We start from the raw sequence: 25,670 nt of genomic DNA on the forward strand, positions 1-25,670 counted from the left end.
ATAGATGTAATTTTCTGTTGTAAAAAAGTGTGCTTTCTTCTAATGCATCAGTTTAATTTTGTGTCTCATTTCTTTAGTGATGCTGAGTAAACTTTCTTAAAAACAAAAATGCTGTATTGATCTTAACTGATCCAGTCTTAACAGTTAGGTATGAACACAAACAAGGTTTGGGCAAGTAAAGCATTCTGAGGGACAGCAGCGTGCTGCTTCCCACCGCCACTGTAAAGCACGCAGAACAGCTCTTCTCTGAAGTGCAAATCTCTACAGCTGGAGCCTTAAAGAGGGTCTGAGTCCCTCTTTGAGCCTTATGGATCCAGCTGTAGTACCAGCTGTACCCTCCTTGACACTGTAGTGATGACAGGGATCTCAAATGTTTTGTACCAGGGTCAGGAAGCACATCCATCCATCCATCCATCCATCCATCCATCCATCCATCCATCCATCCATCCATCCATCCATCTGCTGTGCTTTGTGTGAAATACTTAAAAAAAAAAAAAAGGACAACATAAGAATTTTTTTGGCTGAAAACCTTTATTTGCAAATGCAAATACTCATGGGAGACAGTTGACGGGGGATGGGGGGGGGGAGGGGAGGGGAAATTGCTTTATTCAGTTTCTAAAATAAGAACCTTTGCATTTGGTTGCCAAAACAGCATCCAAGGAGGTCTTGCTATAGCGCCCCTTTTATAGAAGTAAGTCCTTTGTGGGAAAATATCCTGTTCTTGATGAGAGATTTGTTGAAGAAAAACATTTTCAGCTTTAAAATGGAGTATCTGGCCAAAGTAGTGGGGAGGGAGGCGTGCAGGTTTGCACAGGGTGTTCAGTGAATGCTTGCTTGGGCCAGAGGGGTTTTGCTTTGCTTCACAGGTTGGAGATACTGAGGTGCCCATACATTCAGCCCAACAGTGGCACAGGGCTGGTATAAAACTAGAAGAAAGCCTGCAAGTGCTGCTGTTCTCTGTTCTAGGGGGCTGTGGTCGTTTTAGTAACAAAACTCTTCTTGCCCTTACCAACAACTTGTAGTCAGGCAAAAAATACCCCACTTGACTTCCTGATCTTCTGTGTTTACCAGCCACTCTCAGCGAACATTGCAAGGGCAATAGCAGTAACATAATAGTAGTAATAACAGTATATTTACTGGTTTGCAGGTGCAATAATTGCAAAACTGGTTTATAGTCCCTCTCCCCCACTCTTTTATAAGGAACAGTGCTGCGCTGTAGCTTCTTACCCATCATCAAATGTTTGTACATCAAACCTCTAGCACTGCGGTGAAAACACTTCCTGATTCTCTTGTCTTTCTCTTTTCTAATATTCCCTCTGCAAATCCCTTGAAATTCTTTCTCTTTCCCTGCAGATTGCTGGTTGGAGCTCCACGGGAAAAAGCCTTCCCAGCCCAGCAAGCCAACAGAACAGGAGGGTTGTACAGCTGTGACATCACATCTTCAAATACACGCTGCACACGTGTCATATTTGATGAGGAGAGTACGTCCTTCAGCACTTCTCTATTGAAACAGTGTTCTGATTTTTCTTACTTGATGTGGCCCTTCCCAAAGGCAGTGTATCAGACAGTTGCTTTTCTGGATTTTTATGTAACTTTTTGCATTGCAGTATGTTGTAGCTTAATTGCTAAGATAGCACGAGGTGCTTAGGTCTTGGTAGATTTGGTAAATTGATGTGACAAAGCAATAAGCTAGAAATGTTTAATGTATTGGATGTAGTCAGTGATAAAATGTGCAGACACTGCCACCTGCAGACTGCCTCACGTACTGTGTGAAGCCTGATGGGGCATAAGGAAAAAAAAAAAGAGTTAATGATATTTGAAATTGTATTGTGATGTTGTGCAGCTGACCCCAGGATGGAGAGTAAAGAAGACCAATGGATGGGTGTGACTGTCCAAAGTCAAGGGCCAGGAGGAAATGTGGTGGTAAGTCTAAAGCACGAACTTGCAGAAAACACTTTGGGTCTGCAGTCAGTGTTCTGAGTGGTCTGTGTTCCTGTGCAGCTTCCCCACAGGTGGCCTCCCGATGTGCTCTCCTGTCGTCTCCTAGAAGGCCTTAGATGGCTCCTTAGCAAAGATGGGCACCTGAGAATGTAAAACCTTTAGTTAGTGTTCAGAGTTCACCTTTCTTTAGAACCTTTTTTAACCACCATCTAGGATGGACAGTTCATTTTCTGGGTGCCCACTTTACTTTCAGTGATAGAGACCTTATTGATTTTAAATAGCTCGGGCTACAGAAAGAGGGGAACATGGAGTGATGAGGTTGTAGGAGCAGCCGGCTGCCATCAGCCTGCTTTCCCAGATGAACAACTTTTGTCTGGGACTTATGCTGACTGGCACCTATGAATTAGTGTGGCTGTTGCACTGCAGTAAGGCTGCTAGCTGCTCTTGCTTGTATACAATACAGAGAGAAAAAGCTTTCAGGAGGTATCAGGGAACGTTTCTTCTTTATTTCTGTCTCAGTTAAACCTCTCAGGTGCTGCAGGATACCAGCTACATCATGAAATGGATGTGCAGTCAGGCTTCCCCATCTAATTATATTCTTGCAGGCTAATGTCACTGTTTCCAAAACTGAAGTCAGGTGACTTCAGGGTGTGATTTGGGAGTTAGTTAAAGATACACAGGCAGTAGTAATGTGCTTCAGTATGCTTCAGAACCCAAAGGGGGAAAGAGTGGATGGGAAGAGTCATTGAATAATTAATCATCAGCTAATGCTGTCTTGTCTTTTCTGAGAAGCAACTCTTCTCTGTAAGCGGTAAGTGGGAAATGCACTTACTAGATGAGGTGTGGGCAGCTGGAAGTCACTGTGCAGCGGGGCAGGACTGCTGTGCTCTGAGCGTGGAGCTGCTTGGGTGTTGGCTTAATATTTAAGCCTTGATAGGAACCGTAGCAAAGGTATGTCAGCTGGGAAACCTGGCTTGGTTGGGCTCTTCACACACCTGCTACCTCTGGTTCTGCAAAAAATGTTGCTGGAAAAGGGGTTTGATTATTTGACCTCTTTTTTACAATGGTTTGTTGGTCACACAACTTAGTGTCTGGTCATCCTTTTGTGTTAAATATTTTATGGGAATTCTGTTCCCAGGTGAACAGTGCAGCAGGTTAAGGAACAGGCTGTGCTCAGTGCTGCTGCTCAGGCCCAGTGACAGCTGGCCATAAGTGAAACACCCAGCATAGGAAGTTGGATACCCTTCCCCTTTGCTGGAATAGCTTTCAGCAGCTGCTTTGTGGCACTTTCCTGGAAGGGTTGAGTTCTGGATAGTCTTGGGTAGATTGTAGTTGAACAGCCTGTGTGTCCTGCACAAGCATGTAAGTCATGTAACTCGGAGAGCTGTGGGGAAACACAGCCAACTCTTTCTTTATGACAGAGGGTGGTTCTCACTTCTTGAAAGCGAGGGATTAAGTATCAGGGGAGGCATTAGGGCTAAACCCTAAATCCCAGAGAGAACAGGGATGTAAACATGCTGCCTTCCTTGCCCATGTAGCTATTTGCTTTGACTTGGAAGCCCAACTCCTTCCATATGTGGCCATAGGGAACAGCGCTCTCTCTCTGCATTGCGACACAGACTTGCAGCATTATTAACATGAAGCATTGCTAAAGGAGACCTTCTCTGATGACTTGCATACATACAGAAAGCATCACTTACTATTCCTTCTGTCTTGCAGACCTGTGCACACCGCTATGAGAAAAGGCAGTATGTAAATACAGTGCAGGAAACCCGGGATATCATTGGAAGGTGCTATGTGCTGAGCCAGGATCTCACGATTAAGGATGATATGGATAATGGAGTATGGAGTTTTTGTGATGGTCGTTTAAGAGGCCATGAGAAGTTTGGCTCCTGTCAGCAAGGTGTTGCTGCTACTTTCACTAGAGACTATCATTATATTGTGTTTGGTGCCCCAGGCACTTACAACTGGAAAGGTACGACCTGGCTTCCTTCCTGCCTACTCTTCCCATTTCCTCTGAGACTGTTCCTAAGTTTTATTTTGGGGGAGGGGAGGATATAACCGAGATCTCCTTCTGTTACCCTCTTGTCACAAAATGCTCTGTCCCTGTATCAAAGGTAGTTGCTGAAGTGCCTTTTATTGCGGAGCATTTACGAATGGATAATGCAACTTTGCAGATACGTACTGCAGTTTCCCCCATTACTAGTCTTAATCTTAGGCTGGGGCTGGGTGCTGGCTTTGAGGCTTCCGTGCTGGAACAAATCACTACATTATTTTGAAGTTCTTTGACCAGCCTTTTTTCTGCATTTGAGCAAATGTTAGATAGCTGTACTGAGGACTTGGTCCTGCAGAACTCTCCATTCTTTCTGAAGTCTGTGAAAGTAGTACTTCCCAAATTAAATACTGGGGGAATGCAGGAAGATAACAGAACAGATTGTGACATGTATTCATATCTAAACCCATGTTTATGTAAAATTCCATGGATAATCTGTCTAAGAGCCAAGTGTTCTGTATCATCTAGGAGATATTCTAAAACTTAAGGGGAACAAACCCGTAGATTTTCAGAGTTTATACTGAGAAGCACTGAAGCAGCCACCTCTGTCTCTTCTTGAAGTGGTTCTTCCTGTCACGCTTGATTACACCAACAGCTGTAAATTCTTCCCTATTTAGAACATATGATCCTCCAACCATTGCATATTTTCCCCTCGTACACCTGTGCCTGCTAAATGAACCATGCAAAATCTTTGAATTAAGCTCTGGCACAAGGTGTACTTTAGTGAAAACTTCATCTTCCACATATCTGTCAACAAAATCTGACCAAGCTGAAACAGCACATTGAGTTCAGGCACTGTTCTGCTTTAACTGCGGAGACGCGGTAGGTGTCTCAGTCAGAAGAGTGCACTTCTGTATTGTGGAGAAACATGTTTGTGCTTGCCAAAATGTTAAACCTGCCTGTTGATAAAGGGAAGCATGCATTCTATCAAACTATAGCTCTTCCCTCCTCAAATAATGTTTTCTAAATCTATCACTGGTGCTTGATGACAGTAAGTTGGGTTTTTTTTTTGTATTCCTGTGTACTCACCTCCCTTTTAAGAGAGGCTTTATGAAGTTGAGTGTGTGGGATGAAGGTGGTTCCCAGCCAAGGTGGTCCCATGTTTTTGTTGAGAATTTTCATAGTATTCCATGTTTTCCAGATAACTTCGTGACCTCTCTGTAGAGCACTGCAAGATTCTGGCACACAGCTAGAACTTAAAAATCCATTGCCTTTTGAAAACACTTCAGTCACTGTCTCATTCATCACAATTTGTATTAGTTGGAAGCCATTTATCTGTTATTTTTATCCCTTACCATTCATTTGCTTTTATTTTATCATGTCATTTCTTCAGGGGTGGTTCGTGCAGAGCAAAAGAACCAGACATTTTATGATCTGGGTATCTTTGATGATGGGCCTTACGAAGTTGGTGATGAGAGCCGCCAAGATAAGAATCTAGTTCCTGTTCCAGCTAACAGTTACTTAGGTAGGATTAAGTACATATGGTAAATCTTTCCAGGTCTCCCAAGGCTTCTTAAACATTTGTGATTCCCAGCCTGGTGCAATGATCTGAACTGGGAGGAGGACATCCTTCATTCTGTAACATGTTAACCATTTTGGGTAATTCACATCTCCCTCCACTTTTATGGGCCAGTTTGATGGGTAAGCTGGTATTCTGCTGAGGTACCTATGAGAGATGTAAGAGCTGTGGTGCAGTTCTGCAGCTTCCGAAGGAGTGGTCAGAATCACTCCAGTGGTAAGTATGGTGTGTGATCCGTGGTCCTCGGTCACAAGGTGGCTGCCATGTGGTATCACAGGGTTTATCAAAATCTGAGTTGTGGGATGTAACTGTTGAGACTGCAGTTTCTCTCTCCTGCCAGGGGAGTGCAATTTTTTTATTCTTCCAAGTTTTTAAGACTCCAGTGGCCTTTTTATGGGCCTTTAAAATACCATCCTGTGAGGAGTGTTTATATTTTGTGTGTGTTGTGGGAGGTGAGTCTGTTGCACTTTGTGCCAGTATGAAAGCTGAAATACATCCTCAGGCCAGCGGTGTTACTGTGCACGGTGAGATGTTGCTGGTGCAAAGAAAAAGGCTATGCTGAGTTTTTAGAGAGGCCTGGAGTGTAGGGAACTTGCCTGTTCTGGTGCAGAGTTGTGTGGTGTATGGACCCACTGCTTTTAGCATGCAGGACAAATACAGCTTTAGTAACTTGAACCTGGAATTTCTGTGGAAGCGGTGGAAAGCTGAACGGATGGGAAAGGCATTGCTAGTGTAAAAAGTAAAAAAGAAAGTCAAGAAAAGGGCCCCCTTAGAGCTACAGGTCTGTTAGAAGAAATGGAACAGAAACTTTGGTTAAAAAATCAGCTGTAGTTACTGGGTGTAGAAAAGCAAGTAACTATAAAAAAATCATAAGAGCTTATGTTGGCCTCTCCTGGTGCAATCAGAATTTGGTAAGGAGAGGAGTGCTATGGAAGTGCCTTTTGTGGTGAACAGAGCAATGCTGACTCTTTGCAGTTTCACAACAAATGCTTTTATCTCCTCAGCCTAAATGCTGCCTTTGTGTCAGAATCAAACCCACTCCCAGACAGGCCTGCTGGCGCTGCTGCTCCCTCTGTTCAGACAGTAAATAAACACGGTGATCGCTGCTTTGCTTAAAAACTATCTTTTTCTCTTCACTCTTTCACTGGTGTTTACAGGTCTTCTGTTTTTGACAGCTGTATCTGATACTCATCCAGATCAGTTTGTGTACAAAACATTGCCTCCCGGCACACAGGTGGACAGACCCGTGGATGTCACCATGAATAGCTACTTAGGTTTGTGGCCACTTGAGGTGGCAGCACCTGGTCAGATGTAATCTCCAGACCATTGACATGATCCTCTCCCCTCCATCCCCCCTCATCTCAAATGCATTGCAAGTAAAAGCATGTAAGAACAGGGATTCAGGTGCTGAGTGGCTTGCAAAACAGCCGGCTTCAGAGAAACACTGATTGGTCATGCATTTCTCCAAACCCTCCCAGCCCTCCCCCAGATGGGCCTCACAGAATTTTTCTGAAACTGTCTCATGGTGCCTTGCTGTAATTGAGAATTTTCATAGTAGTGGTGAAGTGTTTCAGAGGGGAGATTTCCATCTGCTGGCTAGTGCCTTTCTTCCTTGCAGTGAGCACCATGTTCTGCTTCGGCCTTGATTAGATCTGTTGGTACATGTGCACTATTCCTTTAACTCAGTTTTTTGTGGCTTTTAAAATGCACTGGCTTTTTTAAAGCCTAAGCAAGACATAAATTCATTGGAACCTGTGCTTTAGGGCTGCATTAAATCAAAGTAGCCAATTTCACCATTACTGTGTAAGGTGATTCTCAAATACTGTGTTACATCATTCTCATTCCTGCGAAGTGCCGTGCGCCTGCCGTACGCTGTGCATGTTTGCAGCAGAACCATGCTGACTTGGACTTAGGAAGTTTCAGAATGATTGTGCCATAGGTGAAATACTTGAGCTATATTCAAGTGGTAAGGTGTAGGCTGTTCTACGCGGGTATGTTTAAAAATGCTCTCGTATTTGGTGTCTGTGAAAAGAAGATCTGAGTGAGCAATGAAATAACTTCTTCAGTAGGGGAAATACTTAAATATAATGTTTGGAGGAGGGGGGGACTTGTGAACATGCCTGTCCCAACAGAAACGGAAAATTCCCAGGGTATCATACTCTGTTTTAGACAAAACTTCAATATACCACTTTAATATAGTAGGGGAATGTATTTTTCCAATGACCAATGCTAGTTTCTTTGTTTAGATTTTATTTCTTCCTCTGTTAAAGGTTTCTCTTTGGACTCTGGCAAAGGAATTGTCTCCCAAGATGAGATGACTTTTGTGTCTGGTGCCCCAAGAGCCAACCACAGCGGAGCAGTCGTTCTGCTGAAAAAAGAGAAGAATCAGAGAGCGCTTTCGCTCGAGCACATGTTTGAAGGAGAAGGGTTGGCCTCTTCTTTTGGCTATGATGTGGCTGTTGTGGATCTCAACAACGACAGGTATGGCCTAGGTTGACTCCTGCCTCTGGTGTAATGATGGGCAGCAATCTGGTTTAATTCCACTTTGGTTTTTCACCCAAGAAGTAGAATGCCAAATCCCATCTTGCGTGTCTGCTGGAGGAAATGGCGACCATCTTGGAGAAGCAGACAGGACACAGGCTACATTTGTAATCTTAGGAGAGAGTTTTATTTAAATTGAAACAGTAAGTGTAAATAGGAAGGAAATCTCATACCCAAAGCAGCCCTCGGAGATCTTGTGTGTCGCAGAGGGGACATGATCAGCTTGCGGTCGGTGGAGCTGTTGCTGCTCAACCAGCTTAATGTACTTTTTAGTGTTTGTTGAGCAGCGCTTTGGCTGCCTGGCTGTGAGGCCACAGCCTGACCAGGTGTTTTGCACAGTTCTTCTGTAACAGCGCTGCTTTTCCTTTCTTCAATTCCCAGATGGCAGGACATCGTTGTTGGAGCCCCGCAGTACTTTGACAGAAGCGGAGATATCGGCGGCGCTGTGTACATCTACATCAACCAGCAAGGGAAATGGGAGGGAGTGAAACCGATCCGCCTGAACGGAACCACCGACTCCATGTTTGGCCTTGCAGTTGAGAACATTGGGGACATTAACCAGGACGGGTATCCGGGTGAGTGAAGAAGTATTCCAGTGCAAGGGTGCCGGAGTGGGAACGTCTGGGCCTTACCGTGGCTGCAGGAAGAGTGAGTGTGACTTCACATGTTTCAACTTATTTCCAACAGATATCGCGGTAGGGGCGCCGTATGATGGTTATGGCAAAGTGTACATTTACCATGGATCCAGGAACGGGATAAACACAAAACCAGCACAGGTAATGGAAGAACCTTTTCTGTACAGAATCAGTCTTGCACAAACATAAAGGAATGACAGGGCTACGCATCTTCTCCCTTTCCATTATTGTTGGTGGGGTGGTGGGCATGCAGAGGACCCTTCAAAGGACACTGCTGACCAGAGGCATGTTAGTTGTACAAGGGTGGGTTTTTGTTTTGTTTTGTGGTTTTTTTAATACAGTTGGGGAGTTTAAAACAATGGGTTTCTCTTTTGCTACTCTGAGCTCACCTTAATTAAAAAATACTCGCACGTTCTTTTTTGTTGAGGTACCACTGTGTACAGCCTGCAAGTGGGCATGGAACCTCCTAGAGTACTTTACAGAAAACTTTTTTGGTTTCAAGTGCTGATGCTGCATAAATACTAGAACTAAGATAAGCTGGGTAACATGTCTGTGCAGAACAGTACCTTCTGGTGCTCACTGCTACTGTGGAGCAACTTGTTGGAAGCAAAGCAGATGCCCTTGGCGATTCAGTGTCACTGACCTGCACACAGAGTTCCTAATTTGTTGTCTCTTCCCCCCCACCCCCTTTTTTTTTCCCTGGCAGTAAGACAATGAAATAGACTTGTTACTTTAAGTGTCTGAATTCCCTCAATCTGTTTGCTCTTTAGATTCTTGATGGTGAAGAAACAGGCACCCGTTTCTTTGGTTACTCTATTGCTGGAAACATGGACCTGGATAAAAACTCCTACCCTGATATTGCTGTTGGTTCCCTTTCAGACTCCGTGTCGGTGTTCAGGTATTACAGAACTGTAACTAACTGCACCACAGCTTTGGTTTGGTTTACAAACAAACTGCTCCCAAGCATCAGAAAACTGTTGGGCCTGGAGTGCATTTTTCCTTCTAGAAGTTGGGGGTGGAGTGGGGAAAGTCCATAAACTTGTTGCTCCGGCCTTCTCTTCTCACAGAGAAGCTGCCTCACCGTCAGTGCTGGGTGAAAGGGTGATGTGTGTAGTGTACCTGCACTCTAGCTTTGCCCTGTGGTAGCTTACTCAGATGCAGGTGTCCTTTGACAGAATTCAGGGTGAGAAGTCAGTCTTTGCCTTGAGGAAGGAGACATTAACCCACATATTTGCTAGAACTTTTGTTTGCTGCTGTTAAGAGAAATCCAATCCCACTTTACTGAAGGTAAACCAAACCCAACCCCCTCTTCTGCAGCTCAGGGTCCAAAAGTAGTGAGGCACGAGCCCTTGCTGAGGTTGCAGGGGGGTTCATGAAAGCTGTGGGGAAGCCCTGCAGATGGGATTCTTTAGGATTTCTCTAGCCTTAATTAGGGGTGAGGTCACAGTCTTTTACAGACCATTGCTTTTTTCCAGTTTAATGCACTGTTGAGTCACTAGTAATGAGCAGGGAGAGGATTGTCTCCTCATGAGGGCTGTGCAGCCTGCATCAAGTTCAAGGCTTTGGTGGGTGCTCTCAGGTTCCAAATGAGGAGTAGAAACGCCCAAAGCTGGTGCAAGAGAATGGAAGTTGGTCGCAATAAATTAAATGTTCTGCTTACTCAAAGGCAGCTTTAATAATTTGCTGATAAGGGCTGCACAAACACTACAAAGGTGAGGACCAAAACCTTTATGGGACGAACATTGCAAGGGGTGGCACAGTTAAAAGACATTTTCTAGAAAGGGAGAGGCAAATTGGCTCACTGGCCATCCTAACCCTCCCATGTCTGTACCAGAGTGGGACCAGAGAGGAGTTGGGAATGAGAACGTTGTTTCCAACAGGCACCCAGGCTCCACCTTAAAGCTGTTGTGATCTTGAACGTGAATGAACTTCAGCACCTACAGTTTTCACTGGGGTGGAGCTACCCCTGGGGTGGGAACCATCATGTTTAATCTTCTGGTTTTTATAGACATATAAAATGACAACCCCAACATCCCATCTGTGTACCCTGCTCCCTGCCAGGCATTTAATGCAATTGTAGTGGGGGTTGTAACTTGCTTTGCTTGGCTTTAAGTAGTTTTTTATTCTGTTTTTAACCATTATCAAAGCAGAACTTGGTGTCTTGGGGTGTCTTTGTTTCGAGGCAGTGCAGGCATCCCCAATTCACATGAACTAATTAATCTGAACAGAAATCGTTCCTTTCTTTTTTACCCCTTCTTTTAATTTCTCTTTTTTTTCCCCCAAATGAAGATCTCGCCCTGTGGTCAGCATTAGAAGCACCATTACAGTACAGCCTGACAGAATTGATCTAAAGAAAAAGAACCCTGAAGACCCTAGTGAAATATGGTAAATTTTTTTAAAAAATTGATCAAAAGTCTTGGTGTATTGAGTTTTCTGTTGTCAGAATTTGTTTGGTCAGTGATGGCACTAAAGTGACAGCCATGCAGGTTAAGCAAATGGTATCTGCACCTGATCACCTGGACTTTAAGAATTTGCTCTGATTACTGTGCTAAAGACAAGGCGTGGAACATGTTCAGTTCATAATGCCCATTTTGAAAAGGAATGTCACTTTGCCACTTGTAACACTTACAAGTACCCCACCTTGAGGAGACATTTAAGAGCAAATGCCAGAAAAGTGTTTTTTCTAATTGCTTATTAACTGTTTTTTCTTCCATTGTAGTTCAGTTTAGCAAGCAGCAAATTGCTGTTGTAGCATAACACCACAGCTCATGTAGTATTGCTATTGCAGTGAGACTGGTAATGTCAATGCAGCCTGTCAGTCTGTTGGGCCATGCCTTACTAAATCAATTTCTTGGCATTTTTACAGGATGGATGTGCAAGCGTGTTTCCAGTACACTGCAAACCCCAGTGACTTAAATCCAAGAATAAGTAAGTTTGGAAGATAAGTGTTTTTTGCCTGTTTGTCACCTGGCTGGTTTGTTTTTTCTGTAGAGCCATGAAGAGCAGCACCCCAGTTACAGCCACTCACCTCAGGCTGTGACACAGATTCAGAATGTGACTCAGCACTAAGGTCAATCAGCTGTCACACTGTCTGTACTCAGATTGCCTAAGGGTTTGCTGGTGCGTTAGGGAGTTCTGTGGCTGACAGACTGAGGCTTTCTAGGTAACACAGCTGCCAGAGAGCCAGTGGCTGCCGTGTAGACCTAAACTGTTTTGCTCCTCTTGGTTACTGCTCCTTTACAAAATAGTTTTCAAGCCTGTTTTGTCTATGATTAGTCAGCATTTGTTCTCATTGGAGACCTGCCCTAAGAAAACAGTGTTCTGTGTGAATGAAAATGGTTTTATGGAAATCAGTAAGTGAAATAAATCATGTTACCAGGAGCCTGGAAGATTGTACTATATAGTTAAAACTGTTTTTTCTATTGTTACACCACCTCAGAAAACTAGGATTTTGAGAGGAAATGAGATTTTAAACTCAAACCCTTTCCTCCTGTGTTGTCTCGAGTTTCTCAGTTACTTGTAAAATCCACTGGATGTGCTTGAATAAGGTCCTGATTCTTCGACAGGTGGTGTCAAGCGCTTCCAGCTGTCAGAGGCAGCTCACATGTGCCCACTGGCATGCTCCTGAGGCCTGGCACGCTGGGTGCTGTTCCCAGTCTTGCAGTGTTGAATTAGCTCAGTCACAGAGAGAAGGTTAAGCGATGCAGAGTTGAGATCTATTGGAACGTGCCTCAGCGCGCAACTAGAAAGCTCTGGTCACCCTTGTGCTTTCACTGTTAACATTGCCCCGCTGGCTGCTTAGGTGCTATTTGTGACAACCTAGAATCAAGGAGCTGAGTTGGAGTATTTACAGTGTTTGGTATCTGGCCCCTCCACTGGCTCCACAGCAGTGATTTTGGCTGTTCCCGCCAGCCCTGTGTGCCGGTAAAATCACAGGGTGCTTCTGGAGTAGGATTTGGGTTGGCAATTTCCTTAGGTCCAAGCACAGGGTTCCTGGCCCTTGACTGGAGGGGGACAAAACTGACAGGAGGAGAAAGTTCTGCAAATAACTGAGAACAGTTTGTGAAGCCCAGCACTTACATTATCCTCGCATTACAGGAGAATAATGTAAGATGACACTTAGAGAAATTAAAAGTTATCTTTAATAAGGCAAGGCTGCTTTTGTATAGTGACAGACTTTATTTCTTCATGCAGAGATCAACTACATGTTTGAGGCGGAAAACGAGAGGCGGCAGTTAGGGCTGCCATCCAGGGTGCGGTTCAAGGACCACCTGTCTGATCAGTTCACTGCAACTACGGTGCTGAGGGGGCAGAATGTAAAGGAGTGTGTGATGACCAAGCTTGCACTGCAGGTAAGGCAGAGCATTTTATTTAGTTCCCTTTAAAAGAAAAGCATGCTCTTGGTTCAGCCTGTGGTGCCTTTGTGCATAACATAAAACTCACGTGCAGTACAAAGCGTCGCACAGCTAGAAAATGACGGTACCTGCACAGGGCCTGGCTGTGCCCTGCGCGTGTGCCGCTTCCTCCTGTGGCCTCTCCTACAAAGCATGAATGGAAGCGGCAGCCACTGTGGCCTGCTCTGGAGGTCAGTACAGCTGAACTCATTTAGAACAACAGAGAGGGAGAAAATGCCAAAGACAGAGAGCTGCTTCCAGCCATCAAATTGAACGGTGTAACTGGCTAGGAGCAGAGTGTGAACCCACGGGTTTCGGAGGAGATGAATGGGCAGGACAAGAAAGCTTGGGATGTGCTCTCTGACTTGGTTGCTATGCTGGCTGGCCCTTAAAGGTGGCATTGCTCCAGGAGCTGAACAAATTCTTTGTCGGTGGCACAGCAGTATTGAGTGTCCAAGGTTCCTTTTGACCACAGGAAATTAAAGAGTTTGAACTTCTGCAGTAGTGAGAAAAGTGTGTTAATTTATTGTTGTGGTGTGAACTTCATTTACCCCAGTTACCATCTGTGGTTCCCAGGAATTCTTGGTGGTGAGAGAAATTATCAGATGGGGAAGCCAGGGGAAGAACAAACACAGTACAGCGTGGCTCCTAGTTTCAATGCTGCAAAATGTAGCAGAGAAGATTTTGCTTTACTGCTTGTTCTAACGTGTATTTCAAAAGCTAGTCTGTGTGTTGTGTTTAACTTCCTGCACTGCTGCACCACTTGCTAACTGTGCCATTTAACATATTTTTACAGGAAAAAATTAAAGATAAGCTGCGTCCTATTCCAGTATCAGTCAGCGTTAAAATTGCTGGCCTGGAATCCAGCTCCCAATCCAGGAAAAAAGAGCGAGCGCTTCCAGAACTTATACCCATTCTAAATTCAAATGAATCTGAAATAAAGACCACAAAAGTAAGCCTTTCATACCACATTTTCCACTTCAGTAAATCACTGGATTTTGGACTGAAGAAAGCTAAATTATGGGGGTGGCATTGGACTTGTAACTGCTGGCTCGTAATTTGGTACGAACTGGTTGGAAATGTTGTGTCTCTTCTGCAACAAAAGCAAAGCTGGTGTAGCCGCTAGGTCTTGTGTGTGCAGTCTAATTCTTCCCTGGTTAGGATGCTGTAACAGCATCAGAGCTCTACAGCAGTGACATAAAAGGGAGGGGGAATCTTGGGTAAAAGATCTAGTTTCCTCAGTGCCTAATCAAGAATCAGAGTTACGGATGCTTTTCCTCATTAGAAGAGTCTCTCACTTAGGATTACCTGACTTTGCCTTTAGTCACATCTAAGGTTTTAAACTATGGTCTGTGCACGTCAGAAATCTTGTTTTAACCTATAGTTATGTGGCATGCAGTGAAAGTGCTTTGGTTTTATTTAGGTGGAGTTCTTAAAAGAAGGATGTGGAGAAGACAATGAATGTCACAGCAATCTGAATCTCCAGTACCGGTTTTGCACGAGGGAAGGGAATGAAGACAGGTTTACTTACTTACCCATGTAAGCCTCGATTAACGCATTGCTAAAATCCAAATTGCAAGCACTTGAAAGAACTTTTAGGAGAGGGTTTTGGGAGACAGAGCATCTCTCTGGCAAACACAGCCCTACTACACAAGTAGTACTGACGTGTCAGGGTGAGGAAGGGGTGGGAGTTTGGGGAACAGCTTTAGAAAAGAGATGGCATGAGTCAGATGGATATGAAGTGGCCACAACTGTGCAGATGTAGGCTAAAAGGTAGGAAAAATGTTTCCAACCCCTGGAGAAATATGATTCTAAACTAGCCCAGCCATAGTTTACTGTGTTTGCTATTTTTTAATTAAATTTGAGTGCGAGTATGACAGCATGATGTACTACAGTGTAGTAGCTGAAGACAAGCAGTTGCAGAGCAATGAACAGAGAAACCACTTTGCCATAACATGCACCTTTGGCATCCGTCCTGTCTGGATGGCCAGTGAAAAGGAGATGTAAAAGAAACAGAAGGAAGTACGTTTACTTACAGGCAGCAGTCAGGTCACCCTTAGCAACAAGTACCACAGTTGGACTCGGAAGCCAAACCCATGTATACTTTACAAAAAAAAAAGTCAGTCAGTGAGTTACTCAGAGACAATTCATCACTGTTCAGTGTGAGCCAGGTGCCACTGCTGGCTCTGAAGTTCTGTAAACTCTGGAGTACTTGAGGAGTATGTCAGCCCGTTTATCCTGTTAACAGCTGGCCTCGTCCGGCGATGACAGGCTGTTCTGGGAGAACCACCTACAACCTGCTTATGGTATTACAGCAACTCTTACATAATAGAGGGAACTATATTTGGGTAATCCATAGTAAGGAGCAAACTTTACTACACATTTGTTTTCCTAATACACACTAACTACCCTCCTCTATTCTGTAGAGAAAATGGCATGCCGGTGCTTGTTCTGAAAGATCAGAAAGATATCGCCCTGGAAATAACAGTGACAAACACCCCATCTGATGCAAAAAACCCAGGGAAGGATGGTGAGGATGCATATGAAGCAAAACTAATTGCAACTTTTCCAGACAGTCTGACGTACTCTGCATTCAGGGAGATGAGGGCTTACCCTGTAAGTATTTTTAAGAGAAAAGATATTAAGGTTTTAAAAGATTTTCAGTATATTTTTACTTTTAAATGTATTCTGTTTACTCAGGAAAAACAGCTAACATGTGGTGCTAACCAAAACGGTTCTCAAGCAGAGTGTGAACTTGGAAATCCTTTCAAAAGAAATTCCAATGTAAGTTGCACCTGTTTTACTCAAGTTGTAAAATCTGATTTCTGACTGCAGTAGTCCAAAGTTTCCCTGTGACATAACTGGACATTTGTTTTGGATCTTTTAAACTTTCCAACTTGATGAATATATTAATATAGTTCAGAACGGATGACTGTGTTGATGCATATACTAATATATTTTAGGAAATGTTTACATATTCCATGGATGTTCTTTCTTGGCTAGGTAACCTTTTACCTGATCTTGAGTACCACTAAAGTTAATGTTGATACCACAGACTTGGACATTAATCTGAAGCTGGAAACGTAAGTTTTCTTTGTGTGGGCACACTATGGTTTTATACAGATGTCAACATTTTGAATTTTTTTTTTTTTGTGATTGACAGAAGTAATTTAATAGTAAAGTGAAAACCACTAAATTTGTAAAATAAACAGCATTGTTTCCTTTTCATTTTAGAACAAGCACTCAAGTTAATTTGGTTCCAATTACAGCTAGTGCTAAAGTGGTTATTGAATTGCTTTTATCACTCACTGGGTAAGTGTTGATAGGGTAACACGGGGAGGGGGCTGGGGATGGGATGACAGTCATTGCTGCAGACTTCATTAAAATCTGATTATTCTTCTTCTCCATCCCCACCCAGAGTTGCTAAGCCTTCTCAGGTATACTTTGGAGGTAGTGTCATTGGTGAGAGTGCTATGAAATCTGAAGATCATATTGGAAACCTCATAGAATATGAATTCAGAGTAAGTAATTTAGACTAATACTAACAGCTGCTTTTAACCAAATGAAAAACTTCTCTAAGTATTTATATGCATAAAAAGAGAAGTTGCTGGATTTGAGTTTTCTTGTCCCCAAATCTGGACTTTCCTGCCTGACTGCAGACTAGAGCTTCTTTCAGCCTTGATGTTTTATGACCTTATTTTGAGGCAGTGGCCTGAGGCTGGCTCTATACTTTTTTCCCAGAGCAGCTGTACAGCATAGCACTCCCGTGCTGGCAGGGAACGAAACTGAAACCCAGAACCCTGACCGTGGTATGTCCAGGTGTAGCTGGTGCAGACAGTATGAGCAGGCACAAGAAGGCTGCGGGAGCCACTTTGAACATGTGGTTCTAGTCCACTCTCTTGGTCTTCTGCCTAATTCACAAATCAAGGAAAAGGCTGAGAGAAACTATTTTGTTTCTGTAAAATCTTGTTTTATCAGCAAGGTCATTATTTTCTACATCATTAATAATGCAAGCCCTGCTGACTTTGTACATGGTGCTTTGTCAGGATTAAAATCCTTTTCTGTCAACCCCTTCCCTCTGTACCTGTGTGCATGTATTGAAGTAGAAGCAGTTACAGCATCTGTTTTAGAACTTGCTCTCACAAACAGTAATGCTAAGAAAAAATAGATTGGGAAACAACTTCCAGACTTGAAAGAGCAAGAGCTGGTTATCTTTGTGTCAATTCCTCATTAACGTGCAGTTTACCTCAGTGATGTAACCCAAGGGTTTGTTAACTCTCAGTTGGAGTTGGTGGTGTTCCGTGTGTTCATTATTTTTAGATACCTACTTTCAGTTTAAGTTCATGTTAGGGAGTTTTTGAGCAGAAAGGGCTTAAGTCTGTATCTATCTACTTGCTCTCCAGTTATAGTATATGCTTTGTCTCCATACGCTCTGCTGGCTCTTCATTTGCTTTTAAATCTCCTGACAGCTGCATGCTTAACACTTGACCCAGCCAGTAACACTTTAAATCAAGAAGAAAATATCTTTAAAAAGTATTTCACCCTTTAAAGAATGTTGTTTTAACAGGTAACTAACTTGGGCAGACCACTGAAAACATTTGGTACTGCTTCCCTGGACATCCAGTGGCCAAAAGCAATTAAGAATGGCAAATGGCTGCTTTATCTGATGAAAATAGATTCCGAAGGCTTGGAAAAGGTCTCCTGTCAACCTGAGGCAGAAATCAATAACTTGCACCTTGCGGTACGTTACTGTCTTCTGTCCCTGAATTAGTACAACATGAAAGCTGTGCTGTGCTGCTGTGACTGCTCCTGCAATATGCACTGTGTTCATGTGCTTTTACAGGATGAAATTGCTTTAACAAATTTCATCAGCATTATTGATGCCTGATGGAGTTCTTGCACACAAAAAATAAACAGTAAATACCCCCAGCAGGGGTATGTGTATGTGTTTCCATGTAAATTTTTTAAAGGCTTTACACTTAGATTTACTGATTTACAAGTACGATAAAAAGAATCTCTCAAGCAAGAGTTCTTATAGCCCTTCACTGTATCTGTCTAGCAAGACTTTACCCCCCTGAACCCTCAGCCTTCATTTTTGTATCTTTTGGCTCAATCCTTAACAGCATTTGGGAAGAAGTCCTAATTTTCACCAGTATGACTCCATGCATGTAAGGACTTTTGTCAGATTACTACCTTAGTTCATAAAAATTCTAGTGAGTGCAACTAGCAAACATTCAAAAAAATGCATCTGACTGTAGCACAATATTTTTTTTGAGCAAACTAACATTAATACCCTTTTCATAGAACAACAGGGGAAATAGCTTTGAAAGCTTTATAAATCTAAAACCCCCTTGACTTATTAAACAAAGTAGTCAGTTGACCTTTTTTAGGTAATCTCAGATTCTAGTGACTCTACTGTTAGCAATAAATGTAGGTAAGTAGGGATATAGAATATGATGTCACTAATGCTGATCTTGGAACAAGAAAATAATGACTGAACTCTTACTTTTCTGCTTCAATGGGGGCAGGATTAAGAGAATGAAGAGATACTTATGATAAACTACTAAACTGTTCTCCTTCCCCCACCCCGCTTCTTTTAGGAATCCCATAACTCCAGAAGGAAACGTGAGGTTGCAGAGATGATCACAGACAGCAAGGCATTTTCTTTATTTTCAGAAAGAAAACACATGATTTTGGTAAGCACAGCGCACCACCTGTAGTAGGCAGATTCCTCCTCCTACCCTTGTAAGAGGGCTTTTCTCAGCTTGGCAGGGTGAAAAAGAAGGTGTTTCTCTGCTTTGTTCTTATCTTAAATCCAAGTATCTATGCTTTAAAAATTAGACCATTTAGATTACCTACTGATGATAGAGAAACAGGAACAAATCTGCCTGGTTTTAATTTACACACAGAAATCTGTACTTGCAGGACTGCAACACGCACGCAAGCTGTGTGGACATAAGATGTCCCCTGAAGGGTTTAGACAGCAAGGCATCTATCGTGCTGCGTTCCAGACTGTGGAACAGTACTTTCTTAGAAGTAAGTGCTCTTCCCTGCCAGTTTTGGAAGGTGAGAGTTCTTTCCTGTTCTGTGTCTAATGTCTGTGTTTTATTTTGGAACAGGAATTCTCCAAAATGAACTACCTGGACATTGTTCTTAAAGCTTCAATCAGCGTTCCTGCTGCAGCCAAGAATGTTAAACTCACAAATGAAGCTGCTCAGGTAGGTCTAGTGTTTAATACTCACCACCATTTTTGGTTGTGATGGTTCCAGCTTATCTTAAAGGCTGGGGAAAAAATTAAAAAACCTTTTAAAACCAAAAGCAGCTTAAAGTTCAGCTTTTTAACTGAGTTTTGAATTATTGATCATTCTTACCTTTAATCAGTTTGGGAAAATTCACGACTGTTTTGAAATGATGCCAGGAGGAACTTTTTTCTTCAAAAGCACTTTATAGAGAGAGAGAAACACCTTGTCAGAAATGTTTATAAATGGCAGCTTTATATTAAATGTGGATACTTTTGAAAGATTCCTTACCTCTTCACATGTTTTATCTTCTTTAGGTGCGTGTTACGGTGTTTCCTGCAAAGCCAGTAGCACTTTATACAGGAGTACCTTGGTGGATCATTGCTGTGGCTGTTTTTGCTGGAATACTGATGCTTGCTCTGTTGGTATTCTTACTATGGAAGGTGAGTTTTTATTCATTTGATTATTTATAATTCCTGGCCTACAACTGACAAGCTAATTAAGCAAATAATTACTTATTTTGGTTTGTATTTGGGATAGAGCAAAACTGCCCAAACAATGCATTACCTTTTTCAGTGTCTCACTTTTGCAACATTTAGAAGGAAAATGGTTTCAGGGCAAGACTTGTCACTAAATTTTTCTATTTCTACATCCTCAAAAGGAAGTATTTTGAGCTCTGGGCAAACCTGGGACAGATATTCAAAGACACTATTGTTACGGAAGTATGCAGCTAATTGGGACTTCTGCAGTTAGTTCACAGGAAGTTTTACACCTCTCTACCAATGTTTTAGAAAGGCTTTGATCTCCTCATATCAGAAATACCATTAAAGTGGTAGTGGATGTATCAAAAGGTATGGGATAATACATAGGCATGCATGTTGGTGAATTTCTGGACTTCTTTATCTTAGAAATCCTAAAGGAGGAAACACCTCTGTGTAACAAAGGCTTAACAGTTTGCAAAAGAAAAAAAATCAAGTACCTGTTTTTGTAACTATCTTTGGCAATTTTACAACTAATTCTGATTCCAAGTACAACAGGGCCATCCTTTTAGCCTTAAGTTTTTACAGGCATAGGCAGTTAGTGCTTGTTGTTACCCGACAGCTGAAGGCTGTTAAGAAAGGAGAAGAGGAATGAATATCCTCCCTGTCATGTACTTGGGAGAAACTGCAGCAGTTGGCTTTGCTGAGGAGCTGCTGTTTGCTGCAGGTTACTTCTCACAGCATAGTACCAACTTCCCTGTTTTCCAGTAACTGCCCAGCCCCTGGCTGGAGATCTTCCTGATGAGCGAGTACCCTGGGTGGGCTGTTAGTAACTACTAGTATTTTATGGCATAAAATGCTGTGTTTGGTGACAAACATGGTGGTATCTTAGGAAGGACAAACATGGCACTTCAGGGACAGTGACATGATCTCTTCAGGATAAATGCTTGTGTTGCAGAGATCAAAGCAGTGCTCACTTTTGTTCTATTCTGGTTTTGTCTGTTCTGGGCACTAGTCCACAAACAGGTTTCTATATAGACTTCCTTCTGCTCTTCACAGCCAGCTTTAATTGCTATGGACACACTTCATAGTAGCTTTACTTAAAAAAACAAATGGATGCACTACAAATTTATCAATTTACCTCTAAAATAATCTTTACATCAGGTCATTCTATTATTTTTACAGATTGAATTAGTCCAAGAGGTTCTCAGATCTAGAAATAGCTGAGTTCTTGTGATTTTTTTTTTGTTGGGTGCTTTTTTGTTTAAGGCCAGTGAAGTGATAATGGAAGACAGCTTAGAGTTCATTTAAGTCAGTTCTAATAGATTTGACTTCTTCCAGTCCACAAAAATTGACTAAATACCTTGCTTCCTTGTAGTGTGGTTTCTTCAAGAGAAATAAGAAAGATCATTACGATGCCACATATCACAAGGCTGAGATCCATGCTCAGCCATCTGATAAAGAGAGGCTTACTTCTGATGCATAGTATTGATCTACTTCTGTAATTGGTAATTGATGATATTTTCTAATTCTTAGCTGTGGCAGATGCTGTGGTTGCGGTGGCTAACTGTGAAGCTTCTACTGCATATGTTCTGTTAACTAGTGTACTTGCTTGCTCATTCTGTCCGTAGATTTTCAGCTTTTGGTGCACATGAACAAGCACAGATATTCACCTTGGTCTAAAAAACTTACTGTTTGTTTCTTTAGAAAACATCTTGATCTGTTGAAATGGGTTTTAGTCTTATTTATCTTTTAACAGCACGAGCTTTTAAATTTGAGAGATGGTAATCAGCAGTGCAGATTTAAGATTCAAAGCTAAGACTCTGTATGTGGACAACAGATAAACTTGCTTTACTAACCATAAGTGCATGCTAAAAGCTACATGTTGCTTATAATGAAAGGTGGTTTCACAATGAGGATTTAATGGCTGTGGAGACACCTGTTTTCCTTCAATTCTAATGCACACTTTTCTAGGAACACACTTTCCTCTGCTGAAGCTACTAGGTGCATGATGATTTATGCTTCTAGCAACTTATGTACATGCATGTAATATCTTTATATTAATAAGTGATGCTTGGGATTGGGGGTGGGGAGGAATTTTTAAATATGTCACAACAATGTTTACCGACATCTTCGGTAAGATATGGCTGAAGATCTGGTCTATGCCTGGATGTAATTTTTAAAAAAATCATTTCCATGTAAGTACTACTAATAATTTTCTAAAAAAATCCCAAACCAGAAAATCCACTGTCCCAGATGCTAAGAAATGCTACATGTCCTGCCACTCAATTTTTTTCCTAGCGGTACCACATCTCTTAACCTTAATCTTCACATCAGTGACCTGTAAACCTGGAAGTTGAGTGTCTGCCCATCATCGTCATCTTTGTAACACTGTGGCCATAACTCCCATTTTGTTCTGAAAATTAATTTCAATCCATTCCTCAATAGTTCAAATCAAGTTTATGCAATGGCTTTGAATAAAAATTAGCCAGGGCACTAATATGCTGCACTGTATTTCATCTGGGGAGATGTGGGTCATGGCACATTGCAAAACTTTCCAGTTAAAGTCTGTTTTTTATCCTGTATCAAACTGAGGACAAGCCCTGTTGCCATGCTGCATACAAGTAGTTCAGGTGACTGTAGTTGAAATGGTGCTTTGAAAAAGCACGGCCCAAGTGTAACTTTCCTTGAAGGCCCTGGAAGTGTTTCAGTGTGCTTTTGAAGGTAAACCATGTCACCATACAGGAAGGTACTGAAGTTTGTTGATTCAGGAGGACCAAGCTTCTCTCAACTGAATCTACTTCTTTGTGCAGCATTACATTCCCTCATGATATGAATGAATAGCTTTAAAAAGAAGAACTTCAAGATTTGTAAAATAAATTCAGGAAGATGGAGGCAGTGTTTTTAAGGTATTAGATTACTGGATTGTCAGACTATGCCACGTGTCCTCAACTGCTGCTAAGACAATTACTGTAGACCTGCTAGCTCACATTCTTTACAACTACATATGCTACAGTTTCAGCCTACATGTTTTTGTCTTCAATTTTATTACCTGTATGCTTGTGCAAAAGAAGAATTTACTGCTTCTGTAACTGCAGTACCTTTGCATCAACTTGATCCTAAGCTGTTCGTTTCCTTCTCTGCCCAGTGTGGGTTCTTCCAGCGTTCTAGGTACGAAGACAGTGTCCCCCGGTATCATGCTGTAAGAATTCGGAAAGAAGAGCGACAGATCAAAGATGGGAAAGGCGAAGACCTTGAGACGAAACAGTGGTTCACAAAATGGAATGAAAACGAAAGTTATTCTTAGGGAAAGATTCTTTTAATCCACAAAGTTCAGATAGAGGTGAATGTTTTCAATTAATGGAATACTGATGGAGTTAGATCTACAAACATGATGGACGTTCGCCATTTGATTGTAGATACTCCTCCTTATATTGAGGCTTTTGTTTGCACAGTTAAAATTGCTTCACCAGAATTTATTTGCATTATTTAATTTCCAGATTGCCTCTTTTCCCCTTCATAACTAACTCACACTTTAGAAAATACTGTATTGATTCGGGGGTCTTTTCTGCAAAATGTGCAAAACCACTACATAGGCCTTTTCCTGAGATCCTAACCTTCCCAGCTATGCAGGGAATGCATGGCTACAGGCAGGAGAGATTCTCCACCTTCCCTCAGTGCACAGCTCATTATAAACACACAGTGTCCTTAACACACTTTGTTCCAAGTATAATCTGAAGACCTGCAAACTTACTTTAGTCATAATCTTTGCCTGCTGCAGTAGTTAGGGCTTAACAAAAGCATCATCTTAAATTACATGTGCAATAGGTCAGGTTGCTCAATTATTTTTTTTAAAATTTCTATTTTTTAAGATCAGATTGTGTGATTCTTGCTCACAACAAATATACACAGGTTTGGGTTTTTTTTTTTAAAGAGAGGCTTGAATATTAGATGTACTTTTTGTATATATATTTTAGTCATTTTTGTATTTATTTTTGTTATAAATTGTTGTCTTTGACTAACTGTTAGGCCAAAGACTTAACTGAACTTTCAAATCCACTGTGTTTTTGAATTTCACATTGAGACCTGAGGCTTTCACTGCATTTTAATAAATCACTGAAGGTGCCAATGCTTTCTGAAAATGTAAATATTTATTCCAATAATACGTACAGGGGCTTTTTTCCCCTGATACTTGTAATTTTATGTAATAGGAATTACATCAGGTCTTGTAACATGATCTGTATATTTCTTGAGACTATTTAAGGATTTGGACATCAAGCAAAGTAGGTTTTTAGATACAGTTTTATACTTAACTGCAAGAAGTGAGAGGTTCTCTCTAAACGGCTTTCCAGCTTCACAAGGACTTCCTGTTTGGCAAAAGGCATTGACTACTGTACCTGTTCTACCGCACTTGAAGGAGGCTACAAATGCCTAAATTACCTTAACTGCGGGGATCTCGGCTGATCCACGTTGAGACTACTGAAGTGTCTTGAAGACCTGAATGTTGATAAAAGAACAACCACAATGTTGTATGTTTATCAGTAATCTAGTTATTTTAACATAACTGATAAAACTGTTTAAAGAGTTTACTTTTGTGCCCATGTTCTAAAGACTTGGTACTATTTAAGAATGAAGCTTTAGCTCACAGTTGTTTGTTCTGTGGGAAACAAAATTCTGCTCAAAAGGCATGCACATAAGTGTTAGCAATTTGAACTATGCAAAAGCCTCTTGGTACTTTTTCCCCTCATAGGGTAAAAACTTGCTAGGAGGGCAGTTGTCAAGTGTCTTTATTACTAAATTTGAGCATACTTTCTTGGAAAGTGTGGTCACCTAAGAAGTCAGCAATATACGAAGTGCATTAATTTAATAAACTCTTCTTCCTCCCTCTAAATAACCTCAGCATGCTGTGACACTAATTTTATGAATGCTTATGTATGTATTTAACTGTTACCCAGTTTTTGAGTGTTTAAAACACTAACCCATTTACTGAAGGCTGCCCAGCATCGGAAACCAGGCTAAGCTGGACAAACAGCTTTTGATTTAAAAAGCAGATTGTGGCCCTTTCCTAAGACCATGAATATCTGAGCAGTGTTAAATTAAGAGTTCTTGAAAAGTCAGTCATGTCACTGGTTCTCTCAGACTTTTTTTATACCAGCTAGCATTGCTACATCATTCCATGATTAGAAATTACCTGTGGATATTTGTACAGAAGTGTGAAATAAAGGGTTTTTTTTTAAAATTAAACATTGTTTTGGTAATAGTGTTTTCTTACTGTAATTGAGGTAACTATAGCCAAATTCACTAACAGAGTAAGCTGTAAATTGCAAGCTTTAATAAACCACCCATTTTCAACACTGCCATAGCTCTCCCTGCCCCTCCCCTGTGCAAAGGGGCAGATAAAGCAGCTGCAGGAGATAATACACATGCAGGCTCTCTGCTGCTTGCTGCAGTTTCCAGCACTGGTGGAACTGTCAGGCATGGAGTCTGGCAGAGCACCAAGTGCCAGCGCCTGCGGGGCAGAGCTGCCCTCTCCCATCACACTTCATTCATGGTGCCCAGGGTACTTTGAATGCAAGCAGCCTTCTAAAGGTCCCCTGCCAGACATGTGCTTCTGTAACTAGGGGAGATGGATGCATACCCCCAGAAGCAGTCAATGACTTCACATAACTATCTGTATTTAGCAGAGGAAGTTTGATACTGACAATTACGTGACTGCAGGATACAGTGTCAGCTCCAGAAAATTAACACAGAAGCCAAAAAGAGCTAGAGGGGGGGGAAAAAAAACACAACAGAGAAAACCTATGGTTTATCTCCATTTTTAAGATGTTAACTGTTACAGGATGCTTTTCTTAACTCTGCCAAAAGGAAA

General features: G+C 41.9%; 1 protein-coding gene and 1 long non-coding RNA gene across 2 annotated transcripts; one reads left to right on the forward strand and one right to left on the reverse strand.

Moving 5' to 3' along the window:
- The first annotated feature begins 1,843 nt into the window (after positions 1-1,843).
- Positions 1,844-24,471, forward strand: ITGA6 (integrin subunit alpha 6). The gene is made up of 24 exons (XM_084264256.1): positions 1,844-1,923; positions 3,661-3,916; positions 5,328-5,459; positions 6,671-6,787; positions 7,784-7,994; positions 8,436-8,629; positions 8,742-8,830; positions 9,460-9,587; positions 10,979-11,074; positions 11,556-11,617; positions 12,884-13,041; positions 13,880-14,035; positions 14,507-14,622; positions 15,510-15,699; positions 15,784-15,867; positions 16,087-16,166; positions 16,318-16,395; positions 16,502-16,604; positions 17,651-17,824; positions 18,684-18,779; positions 19,009-19,119; positions 19,203-19,301; positions 19,640-19,765; positions 22,950-24,471. The coding sequence occupies exons 1-24, from the start codon at positions 1,855-1,857 to the stop codon at positions 23,106-23,108; spliced, it is 3,084 nt and encodes a 1,027-aa protein (XP_084120382.1). The 5' UTR covers positions 1,844-1,854; the 3' UTR covers positions 23,109-24,471.
- Positions 19,315-22,931, reverse strand: LOC311191921. Its single transcript, XR_014617312.1, has 3 exons — positions 22,903-22,931; positions 19,455-19,525; positions 19,315-19,365 (listed from the first exon to the last, which is right to left on the reverse strand). It is a non-coding gene; the product is annotated as an uncharacterized lncRNA (long non-coding RNA).
- Positions 24,472-25,670: the final 1,199 nt, after the last annotated feature.

Source organism: Gallinula chloropus (genome assembly GCF_964237585.1).
Source record: "Gallinula chloropus genome assembly, chromosome: 5".
Classification (NCBI taxonomy): domain Eukaryota; kingdom Metazoa; phylum Chordata; class Aves; order Gruiformes; family Rallidae; genus Gallinula; species Gallinula chloropus.